The 12,335-nt window shown below is 33.4% G+C and overlaps 3 protein-coding genes across 3 annotated transcripts in view; 1 reads left to right on the forward strand and 2 right to left on the reverse strand.

The window, feature by feature from the left end:
• LOC136811497 (nucleolar protein 58-like) overlaps positions 1 to 12,335 on the forward strand; it is a 130,401-nt gene that overhangs the window by 8,102 nt on the left and 109,964 nt on the right. The window lies entirely within an intron of this gene.
• Positions 5,210 to 6,708, reverse strand: LOC136811512 (mitochondrial ubiquitin ligase activator of NFKB 1-like). Its single transcript, XM_067068134.1, has 3 exons — positions 6,536 to 6,708; positions 6,156 to 6,361; positions 5,210 to 5,953 (listed from the first exon to the last, which is right to left on the reverse strand). Exons 1-3 carry the CDS (start codon positions 6,650 to 6,652, stop codon positions 5,281 to 5,283), a joined length of 996 nt encoding a protein of 331 aa, XP_066924235.1. The 5' UTR covers positions 6,653 to 6,708; the 3' UTR covers positions 5,210 to 5,280.
• Positions 6,828 to 12,269, reverse strand: LOC136811495 (la-related protein 7-like). The gene is made up of 12 exons (XM_067068117.1): positions 12,071 to 12,269; positions 11,857 to 11,935; positions 11,566 to 11,666; positions 11,266 to 11,352; positions 10,446 to 10,522; positions 9,882 to 9,969; positions 9,265 to 9,728; positions 8,623 to 9,028; positions 8,408 to 8,467; positions 8,117 to 8,216; positions 7,844 to 7,950; positions 6,828 to 6,950 (listed from the first exon to the last, which is right to left on the reverse strand). The coding sequence occupies exons 1-12, from the start codon at positions 12,140 to 12,142 to the stop codon at positions 6,918 to 6,920; spliced, it is 1,674 nt and encodes a 557-aa protein (XP_066924218.1). The 5' UTR covers positions 12,143 to 12,269; the 3' UTR covers positions 6,828 to 6,917.

A 12,335-nucleotide genomic window follows, 5' to 3' on the forward strand; every position in this document is an offset into this window, starting at 1 on the left:
ATCTAAAATTTATTCATTCCTATTAACAATCAATTTGTATACATAGCTAGTGAATATAAAATTTTCTTATGACACGACATTTCATTATTTAACAAGTGATACTTTTATGGACCTACCTGGTTATGCATTTAACACATATTATAATTGATATCTACATAAGCGTGACCATTAAACAATCATTCAGAACACAAATAGTGACGATCTATTAAAATTAGTCGTTTGTTTCTTATAAAAAAACACGTTTAGAAACCAAAATTTCATGCTCTTGAAATATTTTTTTCATATTTAAGAGCAATTGCACCTAAGAAAATCCCTGAATCATCTAAAGTGGGATCATTGATGTCTTGGATTTTTTTCTTTTTTAGATATGTTGTGGGGGTTCATGGGTGGAACAAAATTCCAAAATTTGAGCCTCAGAGCTCATACTGTTCCCGAGATATCGCATTTTGAAGTTTCAAAAATTTTGTCTATAATACAGACCGGTAATTTACAGACCAGAATTCCAAATTGCTACAACTCCTTATTGGTAAGTCTAAATGACATGAAATTTTGCACAGATACACAAGACCATAAACATTTTCTAAATACAAAAACAAAAATTAAAATTTTTTTTCCAAAATGGCGGATATTTGAAGCCGAAGTTTTGAACTGCTTGAAAATACCGGTTGGATTTGATTCTCAGTTATTCCCGGCCCGAGATTCCAAATTGAATTTCTTTTTCAGATCCTGAAAGATCAATCCTTTAACTACCAAATATCAAAAATCTGTCGTGGAGAATTCATTTTTGGCTCAATAAATCAATTTTAAAGATGACCTATATTTTCCGAAAATTCCCTAGCAACGCCCTAGCAACAAGGCTTTAACAGGCTACACCATGTACCAGAAGGCTCAAAAATTGGTTTTAATGATTGACAGTCCATTTCTGGACAGTTGTGATCATAGACTGATCAAATCATTAGAGGATATTCCTCTATATGCAAAAGAAATTCATAATTTTCACTGCCTGCGATGATATTATATTAAATGGCATTTTTTTAAGAGTCTTCAGGGTGTGGTACCTCATCCTCTTGGATTTTGATGAAATTTTGACCAAATGATCTATCATACAAGAAAATAAGACCCTGAAAATTTCACCTTGATCTCTCACTTAGTTTCGAAGATACAGCGTCTCAAAGATAGGCTACTAAGCGAAAATTGACCCCTAAATTTCATGAACTGTGGTGAGGAGCAGATTTTGAAAGCCAATGAATTTTTATTCAAGTACATTAGAAAGCGGATTTATATACAGTGGATTTCAAGAACTTTTTGTAGGTTATCAGAAGAAATCAAATTGAGTCTCCAAAATTTTCCCCGAAAATCTTTAGCACCTCCTGTAGAGGGCTTCAGACTGCGTAATCTGGATTTGGAAGCACTTTTAGCTGGCTGCTGATAGTCCTTGCGACTTTTTAAAGCAAACTTTTGACCTGGAGTGATTTACTGGTGGGTTTTGGCCACAAAAACAACATTTTCAGGATTTCCCTATTTGCGTAACTGTCAAAAATGGCCGAAAAAATTGCTATTTTGGCAGATCTGGAGCAAAATTCAAGATGGCATATCTTTTTGCGGCAACAACAATTTTTTTTGAAACTTTCAGCAAGGCTTCCTTTAGTATGTCTAGTTTATAGCCTCAAAAAATCTAAGTGGGTTTTTGAAGTCTCTTAAAGATATGATCGATTGAAAATTTGCTTAACTTCGTTGTTTTTTCCCTCTTAAAATGCTAAATCAGGCCCACTTAAGGGCTCTAAAGGTTAATTTTTGTCAAAATATTGGTTGGTCTTCTCTAGCCAACTAATCATTGGCATTAAGGGAACAACTGTAAAAGATTTCAGGTCATTTCCATCAACAGATGGCATTTTATGACTGTTTCTTTATTTTTAAGTATAGAATATGTAAAAAAATGCGAGACTGACATCTGGCCTTTCCTACCATTCCAGGGCCTATATTTTCAGGAAAAGCCTCAATCTTTCACAGTTTGGTGAATATTACTCTTAAATATAAGCAGGTTACTTCAACTAAATGGGTTTAACAGTACTTAATTCCTATTCAAAAACTTTTTAGAATCATTCACAAATCCTACTTTTACAATAATTTGACCTTTACCGCAAAATTTCTAAGTCCAAGTGTCGTGATTAACTTTTAGACTGTCCTGGACTGTCCAATATCTCTATAGTTGTGTACACTAACAGCCTTACTTGTTGATTCTTAAATAACTAAGCAACATTACTAGGGTGATATTTATGAGAAACTGCAAAGAATGATGTTTAAATCTTCTGGACAAGAAATATTGGACAGTCTAAAGCTAATAACGACACTTGGACTTAGAAATTTTGAGGAGTCACCAGAGTTCATGAAATTTAGGGGTCAATTTTCGCTTAGTAGCCTATCTTTGAGACGCTGTATCTTCAAAACTAAGTGAGATATCAAGGTGAAATTTTCAGGGTCTTATTTTCTTGTGTGATAGATCATTTGGTCAAAATTACATCAAAATCCAAGAGGATGAGGTACCACACCCTGAAGACTCTTAAAAAAATAGCTCTTGATATCATCGCAGGCAGTGAAAATTATGAATAATCTTTTGCATATACAGAGGAATATCCTCTAATGATTTGATCAGTCTAGGATCACAAATGTCCAGAAATGGACTGTCAATCATTAAAACCAATTTTTGAGCCTTCTGGTACATGGTGTAGCCTGTTAAAGCCTTGTTGCTAGGGCGTTGCTAGGGAATTTTCGGAAAATATAGGTCATCTTTAAAATTGATTTATTGAGCCAAAAATGAATTCTCCACGACAGATTTTTGATATTTGGTAGTTAAAGGATTGATCTTTCAGGATCTGAAAAAGAAATTCAATTTGGAATCTCGGGCCGGGAAAAACTGAGAATCAAATCCAACCGGTATTTTCAAGCAGTTCAAAACTTTGGCTTCAAATATCCGCCATTTTGAAATAAGATTTTTTGTTTTGTTTTTGTTTTTAGAAAATGTTTATGGTCTTGTGTATCTGTGCAAAATTTCATGTCATTTGGACTTACCAATAAGGAGTTATAGCAATTTGGAATTCTGGTCTGTAAATTACCGGTCTGTATTTTAGACAAAATTTTTGAAACTTCAAAATGCGATATCTCGGGAACGGCTTGAGCTCTGAGGCTCAAATTTTGGAATTTTGTTCCACCCATGAACCCCCACAACATATCTAAAAAAGAAAAAAATCCAAGACATCAATGATCCCACTTACAGATTTTCTTAGGTGCAATTGCTCTTAAGACTTCGAGAGCAAAAAAACATCTCTCTTTTTCCAAGAATCGAGCTCCGTCACATTCGAGGGTTTATAGTTATGCACCTTTGTGCAAAAAAATCATAAAGAATAAAAGAGCCAATCTCGAGAAAAGCTAATACCTAAGTAATTGATAGTGTGCTTATAAAAAAATATCGAATTTGTCCAGCTTTTCTATAAAAACAAGCCAAGCAACCAAAATTTCATGTCTAAACAGATATATTCTTTAAAAGTAAGCAAAAAAAACATCTATCTCATAAAATAAATAGAGTAATTTTACTAAGAACATTGATGTATGCTTATTAATAGTGATTCTTATAGATAAACATGCGTTTTTTGAGCCAACTACAATTTTTTTGCAAAAATCTGCTTGAAACGTATTTTACCTATGATGGTACCTTACTTTCCTGCAAAAAATCAGAAAAAATTAATGATCCAATTTTTCAAAACTGAAAATCCCTTAACCCTTTGAGTGCCAGGGTCCTTTTTTCTAAGTTTTTTTTAAAAAATCGCTAGTTCAAACTTTAAGGGCTTATATCTCCTGATCTAGAAGGAATTAGAAGCTCGTATATAGCTCGTTGGATAGCTTAGAGTCTCTTCTTTCTTTTGGGCGCCTTCGGCGCCGCCCGATTTAGGAAGGGCGTGGTGGGCGGCGGCCAATGGGGGGGGTAGGTAAGGGAATTAAAGCAGTCAGGCCCGCTGCGCGGACCTGACTGAACTGATGAAAAGGTCCCAGTGGTAAAATTTCAAATCAATTCACTAGAAGACAGAATAAAGTAAAACAGGGCCAAATTTGGAGGTTCTTGGATCACTCGTTGACCAAAAATAGTCAAAAAACGGTCAGAATCTCAAAAAAGTGAATTTTTGTCAATTTTTTGCATTTTTTTGACTTTTTTGCTTAAAATTTCGCTGGAAAGACTCACTTTTGAATTTTTTTTTGCTTGACCATAAAGGACAATCTAATTCCTACGAGTTCGACCAAAAATAACGATTTCTAACTCAAACTGGGCATTACAGGAGGGCTTCGCCCTCCTATATAGCCCATGTCGTATATATACGACATCGGCACTTAAAGGGTTAAATTCCAGCCAAAAAAAGCCAAAATCAGGAAAAAACATTTTTCGTAGGCTCAAGTAATGCTTGCCATATGCTTAATTTTTCCCCATATCTGAGCCTAGATATGCTTATAAGTGCAATGCTTATAAAAAAACATAGTTGTTAGTAATTAGTCAAAATTACCTTCTGGGTTAATTACTTAAGTGTGAAAGTTCGTTACCATATTACTTCAAATAAACACCCCTAAGTCCAAAAACCCATTTTTTAGCCGTTTTTTGGCCCAAATTTGCCCAAATTTTTTTTTTGAAAATCGGGCTCCGTCACATTCGAGGGTTTATAGTTATGCATCTTTGTTCAAAAAATCGTAAAGAATGAAAGAGCCAATCTCGAGAAAAGCTAATAACAAACGAACGAACGAACGAACGAACGAACGAACGAACGAACGAACGAACGAAACGAAACGAACGAACGAACGAACGAACGAACGAACGAACGAACGAACGAACGAACGAACGAACGAACGAACGAACGAACGAACGAACGAACGAACGAACGAACGAACGAACGAACGAACGAACGAACGAACGAACGAACGAACGAACGAACGAACGAACAGACGAGCCGATAAAGGTTAATTTATAGGACCTCCACCGGGGTAGGTCCAAAAAATAATATAAACAGAGTATGGTCTTATAGTCAGATCACATCAATTTTAACCTTTTACTTGAGAATTTCTTTGCAATTCATTTTTGCTGAAAACTTGAAGAACAAATATTATTTAGATTCAAAAAAACTGAAAATGAAAAGTCCAAAAAAAAACAAACAAAAAAACAGAACAATGCAAAAAAGAGATATTCCAGCTAAAAACAGGAGTAAAAATAATTTGAAAAACAGAAATTTTGAGGGAGATAAATTACAAGAAAATTGGTATTTTTCTTTCAATAGGTCTTCTACACATGGGACATTTATCCAATTGTTCCAAACAATTTTTGCAAGCACACACATGACCACATGGAATCAAAACAATGTTCTTAGGTTTGACCAAACAGATCACACATTTATCATCTCCAATATTTGTGTTATTTTCAAGTTCCAGTCGCCTATACTCAAGCTCTTCTTGATAACTCTTGTAATAATCATACAGCCATTTTCCACACAATACACCACCAATTCCTAAAAAAACACCTGCTACTACTTTCACAATAAATCCGACAGATTCCTCCGATCTGACCAAACTTTCGATGGAATCTGACGTCAAATAATATCTCAATCCTTGGTCTGAAGGTTCTATTCGGATATGACCGTCATGCAGCACAACTTGTCCAATAGCGGTTAATTGAGCATCAGGCAAAAGCATCTTTTCAATAGACTGTACCCCAACAACATGTTTGTTACTGAACAGAAAGTCGACCACTTTGTCTGCAGCGGTTGCTTTTGATGGTCTATACTTATCATAAACTGTTGTTAAATTAAGCTCATCAGCTTCTAAAGGTTTTTGTACTGAAACACGTATTTTGGAGCCTGAGCGGCACAAACTGAAAGGAACAAACGACCACTGGTTGGAAATTGATCTTTTATCTTTATTCCTAGAAAATAAAGCAATAAAATATAATTTCAAAATGAACATTATTCAAAATCATTCCATTACAGATAAAAGAATCCTAAGAAATTTTACATACACAAAGGAGCATTATTTTTAATATTATTGTGGTCAATAAGAATAAGAGAGGTTTGAATGTGAAGAAACCTTATAACATAGTACACTGCAGTCTACTATAAAGTCCATACCATTTATTTGAAGATTCATGGAGTTCTTCTGTGTGTTCGACAACATAATTATGCGAAATCAATCCTTTCATAGAAGTTCTTCTCAAACCATACAGATGTTTATCATCAGCTTGAGCATTCCCAGTGATGGCAGCATAAGAAATAAAATTGTTGCTCCTTGACACATCGTCGTATAGTTTCTGGTCAGGCACATATCTGGGCATACTCTAGAAATGAGGTAATCATAAAAATGGGTGTACGATTTAAGATAAGGCCTTTATTTACAGTACCAAAAAATTCGTAACAATAAATATTCTGAGAAAATTCTAATTTTGACGACTTTGATTCAAAATGAAAACATTGAAATGGTGGCATTTCAGGAAAAAAGATTCTCACAGTACCTGCAGTTGATTCACGAGATTAGCCTTCTCGTGATAGTTCCAGTAGAAGAAACTACCAACAGTGAAGGATGCTGCAGCCCAATACAGCAACCCATAATCAACTTCCACTGAACTCATGTTCAAATGTTGTTACAGTTGCTGGGTTATTATTGTTTACTTTTTATTCATTACATTTTATACATTTATAACTAAATGTACCTGTAAAAAAAATAGATTACATCAAGAAAAGTGTCAAATTATAGCAAAGAAGGTATTTGTTCACACTTTTAAAAAGAAAGACAATAAGTTAAAGTTGTCGTTTGTAAAGATAATTGAAATCTAAAAATCCGTTTTAAATTATTTACAATGTCAAAAATTAAATAAGTTAAGTACTTCAATATGTTTAAGTTGCTACGTCTTCAGCTTGTTTCAAAACCTGTAAAAAAAACATGTTGAAAATCTTCTAAGCTGATCCTGCAGGATCGTGTACAAATTTTTTTGCCAAATTTAAGACCAAAGGCAAACCCTTGTATCAAATTTAATCTTTATAAAACTCGAAATCATAATAAGAATCAAATTTTCAGCCTATTGTTATCCTTATGCCTTTTTAAAGTCGAATGTATGTATGTATGTAATAGTTTATTTCATGTTGACGAAAAGGTAGCAACAAAGGCTAATAAAAGTCAACGCTACTTTTTACAATTAAAAAAACAACTAATGTTTTGTTGGCAGTTCATCGTCGCTATTACTGAGGCTATTTATTGATAGCTTTTGATTGGCAAAGTTTTTGTTTGTTTTTATCAAGCGAAGGTTATCTGTTCTGGGACTTCCTCTCACACGAAGAGCAACCGTCTTTAATTATCGGATTTAAGGAATATTTTTCACTTTTAAGGCAATTCTAATTCGAAAATTCCCATTTTTATCCAACAATTTGCGAAAGTTTATGCTTGCGAAAAACATTTTTCCTCAAATTTGCGAAAGTCAATTTTTCGACTTTGCAAAAAGTAGTCTGTATAAAAAACCGCCGCCTGGAAGCCTTGTTTCTTTCCATAGTTTCTTACTTGAACTTGCATTAAGAAGTTAGTTCGTTTTGCTCACTTTTTGATCACGTGATTAAATTATAAACCAATCCCAAGAGGAGTACTTGGTAACGTGATCAAAAACTGAGCATATCGATTTTTATCTTTTGATAATAACCAAGGAAAAAGCTAACAAAAAGTTAAAACAATAAGCTTCCAGACCAGGTTTATTTATACGGGCTATGATTGAACCTCTCAGTCTCATGCATGATAAATGTATTGGAAAGAATTGAACAAAATTCCAGCTTACTTTCATTGTTCCTCTTTGTTGTCTCTTCTGTTTCTTCTTCTCATTCAACTCATATCGTTTGGCGCGTTCTTCAAGAGCTTTTTTGAAGTACGCTTCCTCTTCACCCTCTGTGATAAGAAATGTAATGTAATTATGTTCTTGAAGTGCTTTGTTTTGTGAAAATCTGAAACCATGGAGTAGATGTCCACAGGAACTAAACTATTTCTAAGGGAAACTTAGGGGGGAATTATTTGTTATGGTTCAAAAGTAGGACTATTGTCAGCAGTTCCGAACCTTTCAAATCTTCGATTTTGAATTGCCATCCATCTTGTTTGTTTTTGGCTGTTTCTTCAACTTCCTTTCGACTCTCAGCACTCTTGAAACGAACATATCCCTAAAAATAAAATTTACATGAAAGTAATAACCTTCAAAGGCAAGGTATAACTAAATTGAATGGGGTACTTGATATTTTTTGGGGGGGATATGATTGAGAACCTGATAAAATTAGCAAAAATTTTACAATATCATACAGAAACATAAGATATAGAGGGAAAGGGAAACTGAAATACAATACATTCAACACACCTTGAGAGCACCATTTATATAATCCACATAAGCAATTTCTCCATAAGGTGATAACGTGGTCTGGAATCAAGCAAAAGTAATAGTAAGATTATTATAGTTGAAGAAGGGAATTATATTGAAGAGGGAAGGTACAATTTCTTGTGAGAAGAATGTTGAATTGTCTTGGCGGGATAAAAGAATTCAATATTTTGAGGATAAAGTACAAAAATAGATACTTTTATAACGTCTCTTGTTAGAGATTCCATTGATGTGGCTACTTTGATTACACTGCCAGGCTCAAGCTCATAAGATGAGTTCTTTGTTTTCTTCTCACTTGGCTCAGCATTGGCTTTTTGTTCTTTTGAGTTCTCCTTAATCTCAACCAATGGTTCGTCTTTATGTTTACGCTTTTGTCCAATTTTATTATCATTATTAGTTGCTATAATTTGTCCTTGTGCAGTGTTTTGTTGGCTCTTCTTCTCTCTATTTTCAGTCTTTGAACTTTGGCCTGATGAGAATTTTTCTTTCAACTCCTTTCGTCTCACCAGTTCACTTTTAAGGATTTTTGTAGTTCGTTTTAGCTTCTGAAATTCTTTTCTTTGCAAATGTTTGTATTGTCGTTTAAAAGAAAGCCACTCTGCTCTAAAAGAAAAACATAAACGCAATATTCATTTTCTAGCTATGCTAGATGAAGAGTTACCAATTAAACCGGTGTATGTATGAAGGGACTGTAAACATGCTAAAACAGGCTAAAATTATATAAAGCATCGCATCAAAATAATCTACTCTAAAACACTTGAAATACTAAAGGATCAACCAGAAGAAAAACAGAGTTTTGTTTAAACTATTGGTGAATGAATATAAAACAAAATATATACTTTGAGATGACGTAAAGGGGTGGAACAACCACTTCTTTTACTTCTTTGTCTTTCTTGGTATGTTTTCTATTTTTCTTCTTTTTCTGTGACGAATCTGCATCTGTATTATTTGTAACTTCAACATTTTCATTATCTGTATTTGCTTCAGTAGGTTCCGTGCTACTTTCAGTTGTAGCCTCTTTATCTGTTTCAAATTTATTATTTTCAATTTGACCTTTAAGGTCTGACAAAGACCTATCTTCTAGTGAAGATTTTCGCTTCTTCTTGGTTTTAGCAGGTGAAACGGCTTCATTTGAACATTCACTGACCGTTCTCCGTCTTCTCAGGGTTGCTTCTGGTAGAACCTTTTTTGCATCGCTTTCTGACTCACAAAAGCTTGTAGATCTTTTTCGTTTACGATGACCTTTCATTGGCGAGGAAGATTCTTCTTGTTTTGGGCTCTTCTTCTCAACTGAATTTAAAACCTATTTTTTAGAACATGAAAAAAGCAATTTTTATCCACTTATCATCATAGAAAAATAAATAAAATAGAGCATAAACTCGAAAACAAAAGTAAAACATACCAAATGTAAAAGATCACAATTAAAGATTTTCACTAGGGGAAATATATGATTTACCTTGCAAGCTCTTTCAGCTTCTTCTGCTGTAGCAAACTCAATAAAAGCAAAACCTTTGATTTTGTTGTCATGTTTGTATCTTGGTAAGCTGGAAAACATTTAAGTTTTTAAGTTTCATTAACCTTATAGGCCATTTCACAGTTGCAAAGCGTAATTGGTAATCAGGACCACTGCACACTAATAATGATGATTTACTATTGGTCCAAAGTTTGGAAAATTTTTGAAGATTATTGCATCTTGGTAACAGAAAGCCATTATGGAGGCGCAATTAGTCCTGATTACCCGTGATCCATTTTGACTGTGAAATGACCTATTGAAAAGACAGGTACATTTAATATTCAAATTGTTAGGGCAACTATTCAAGTTTGTAAAACACATTGTTTACGGAAAGATCTTCCGAAAACTCTTCAGTAAAATTCAAAACTTTGATCAATTACACTCCGATTCGAAATGTCCAGTAGAATGATGTCAAATTTCAGCCCCATGTTATTTAGGGTAGGGCCTCTTTTAACCTAATTCTACTGATAGAAACAATATTGAGTAAGAAACAGTAACTTAACTTACCTGATGTATTGAATTTTTCCACAAATTGAAAACACTTTTTTGAGCCAGTCATGATCTACAAACGCATAAAGCCGCTCCTAAAATCATTTTGAAACAAGTGATACTTTTATGGACCTACCTGGTTATGCATTTAACACATATATAATTGATATCTACGTGAGCATGAACGTTAAACAATCATTCAGAACACAAATAGTGACGATTTATTAAAATTAGTCGTTTGTTTCTTATAAAAAAACGTTTAGAAACCAAAATTTCATGCTCTTTCATATTCTTTCATATTCAAGACTTCGTGAGCATAAAAAGACATCTATCTCATCAAAAAATTGAGTAATTTGGTTATGAACATTGATGTATGCTTATTAATAGTGATTCGTATAGATAAATATGCGTTTTTTGAGCTGAAAAGTTTTTTTACAAAAATCTGCTTGACCCATCTTTTACCTACTTTCATGCAAATCTGAAAAAAACAATGATCCAATATTTCACAAAGTCCAAAAAACCCTTTTGCCCAAAAATTTTTTTTTCGAAAATCGAGCTCTGTTACATTTTGGCCACCACCGTTTTGCACCTTTGTATCAAAAATCAAATGATTCCTATGATTCAATCTCGAGAAAAGCTGGTAACGAACGGACGGACGAACGGACAGAGGTGAATTTATAGGACCTCCACCCCACAGGGGTAGGTCCAAAAATAATATACCAAATGGATAGCAAAGGTATTTGAGTAGAAAATAGTTAATTAAAAGTTTTAGTTTTAAATCAAAAAGCTAAAAATTGATTCCTGTGTTAAAAAGTTCTTGACTAAAAATCATGCTTACAACATAGATGATTCTAGAGTCAGCTTCTTCAGAGTTTAGCTCTGGTATTGTGGTGCATCTCTTCACTTTTGTCTTCTCTTCATTCAACTTGTTAAAAAAGAAGAAAACAATAAAAGGAGGGCTGTAAAATTATCAAAAAGGAGGAAAGTTTTGTGATGTTTATGATAAATTTGCATTTCCAAAACCACTTCCTCTGAAGGCATTAAACAACTTTTTAATGATTCCATTAACTTTATTCATGCTTTAGAATGAAGTGTATATACTTATTTAATGAAGATGTGAAATTAAAAAACTTCAAACCTCCAAAACTTTTGAATTTTCTATAGCTTTAGTCAATGTCTGTTTATCAACTTCTAAGCTCTTTACTTTGTTGCAATTGAGTAAAGTTTTGAAGTCAACATCTGAAAATTGGAGGAAATACATCATTATAGAGTATAGTAGAAAAATTATTGAAAAAGGATACTATATGCATAACTATGCAGAAGTTAAACCTTAAAAAAAAACAATTATATCTAGCCTATCACATCACAGTGAAGTTTAGAAACTTAAAACTTCAACTAGAGTTGAAATTCACCAAAAACTCATTCTTACACCCGTCTTCTGATTGGTCAATTTCTTTTCTGAAAAATCTATCACGTCGTAGATTTGCATCACTGAAATAAAACTCCACCTAAAATAAAAGCTAAGTGTTAAATTCAAAAATACATATTGCTTTGATCCATTTTAATCTCAATAAAAATACATTAATATTACAAAGTACCACAAAGTTTGAGTGAAAAAATGGAGAGATAATTAAGATAATTACCGTTTCTTTTATGTCATTCAAAACTTGCTTCATTCTTCTCCTAGGTTTTGGGTGGTGCTCTTCAACTTCCATATTTAAAAATTCACCTTCTATGTATCTTTTGTTGTTGAAATTCAAAGTTGTAACATGGTTTCAGCAAGACTTTCTTTGTAGCCTATAACAATGTCTCCAAAATGATTTCAAGAGACAGATTCTCTCTAAAATATATACTAGATTTAGTTTAGTTAACTTTAGTCATTCAAAGCCTAGTTCAGACTGATCAAAA

The sequence above is a fragment of the Clytia hemisphaerica genome, unplaced genomic scaffold, assembly GCF_902728285.1.
Source record: "Clytia hemisphaerica strain Z4C2 unplaced genomic scaffold, Clytia hemisphaerica genome assembly, whole genome shotgun sequence".
Classification (NCBI taxonomy): domain Eukaryota; kingdom Metazoa; phylum Cnidaria; class Hydrozoa; order Leptothecata; family Clytiidae; genus Clytia; species Clytia hemisphaerica.

Excerpts from the sequence above, each read along its gene's own strand:
- LOC136811495 (XM_067068117.1), bottom strand. The coding sequence starts at position 12,142 with ATGGAAGTTGAAGAGCACCACCCAAAACCTAGGAGAAGAATGAAGCAA. Across the intron at positions 10,523-11,265 it reads ACTCTAGAATCATCTATGTT|GAGCGGCTTTATGCGTTTGT; the intron begins GTAAGCATGATT and ends AAATGATTTTAG. Across the intron at positions 7,951-8,116 it reads CAAAATCGAAGATTTGAAAG|AGGGTGAAGAGGAAGCGTAC; the intron begins GTTCGGAACTGC and ends TTCTTATCACAG.
- LOC136811512 (XM_067068134.1), bottom strand. The coding sequence starts at position 6,652 with ATGAGTTCAGTGGAAGTTGATTATGGGTTGCTGTATTGGGCTGCAGCA. Across the intron at positions 6,362-6,535 it reads ATCTCGTGAATCAACTGCAG|AGTATGCCCAGATATGTGCC; the intron begins GTACTGTGAGAA and ends CCTCATTTCTAG. Across the intron at positions 5,954-6,155 it reads CATGAATCTTCAAATAAATG|GAATAAAGATAAAAGATCAA; the intron begins GTATGGACTTTA and ends TTTATTTTCTAG.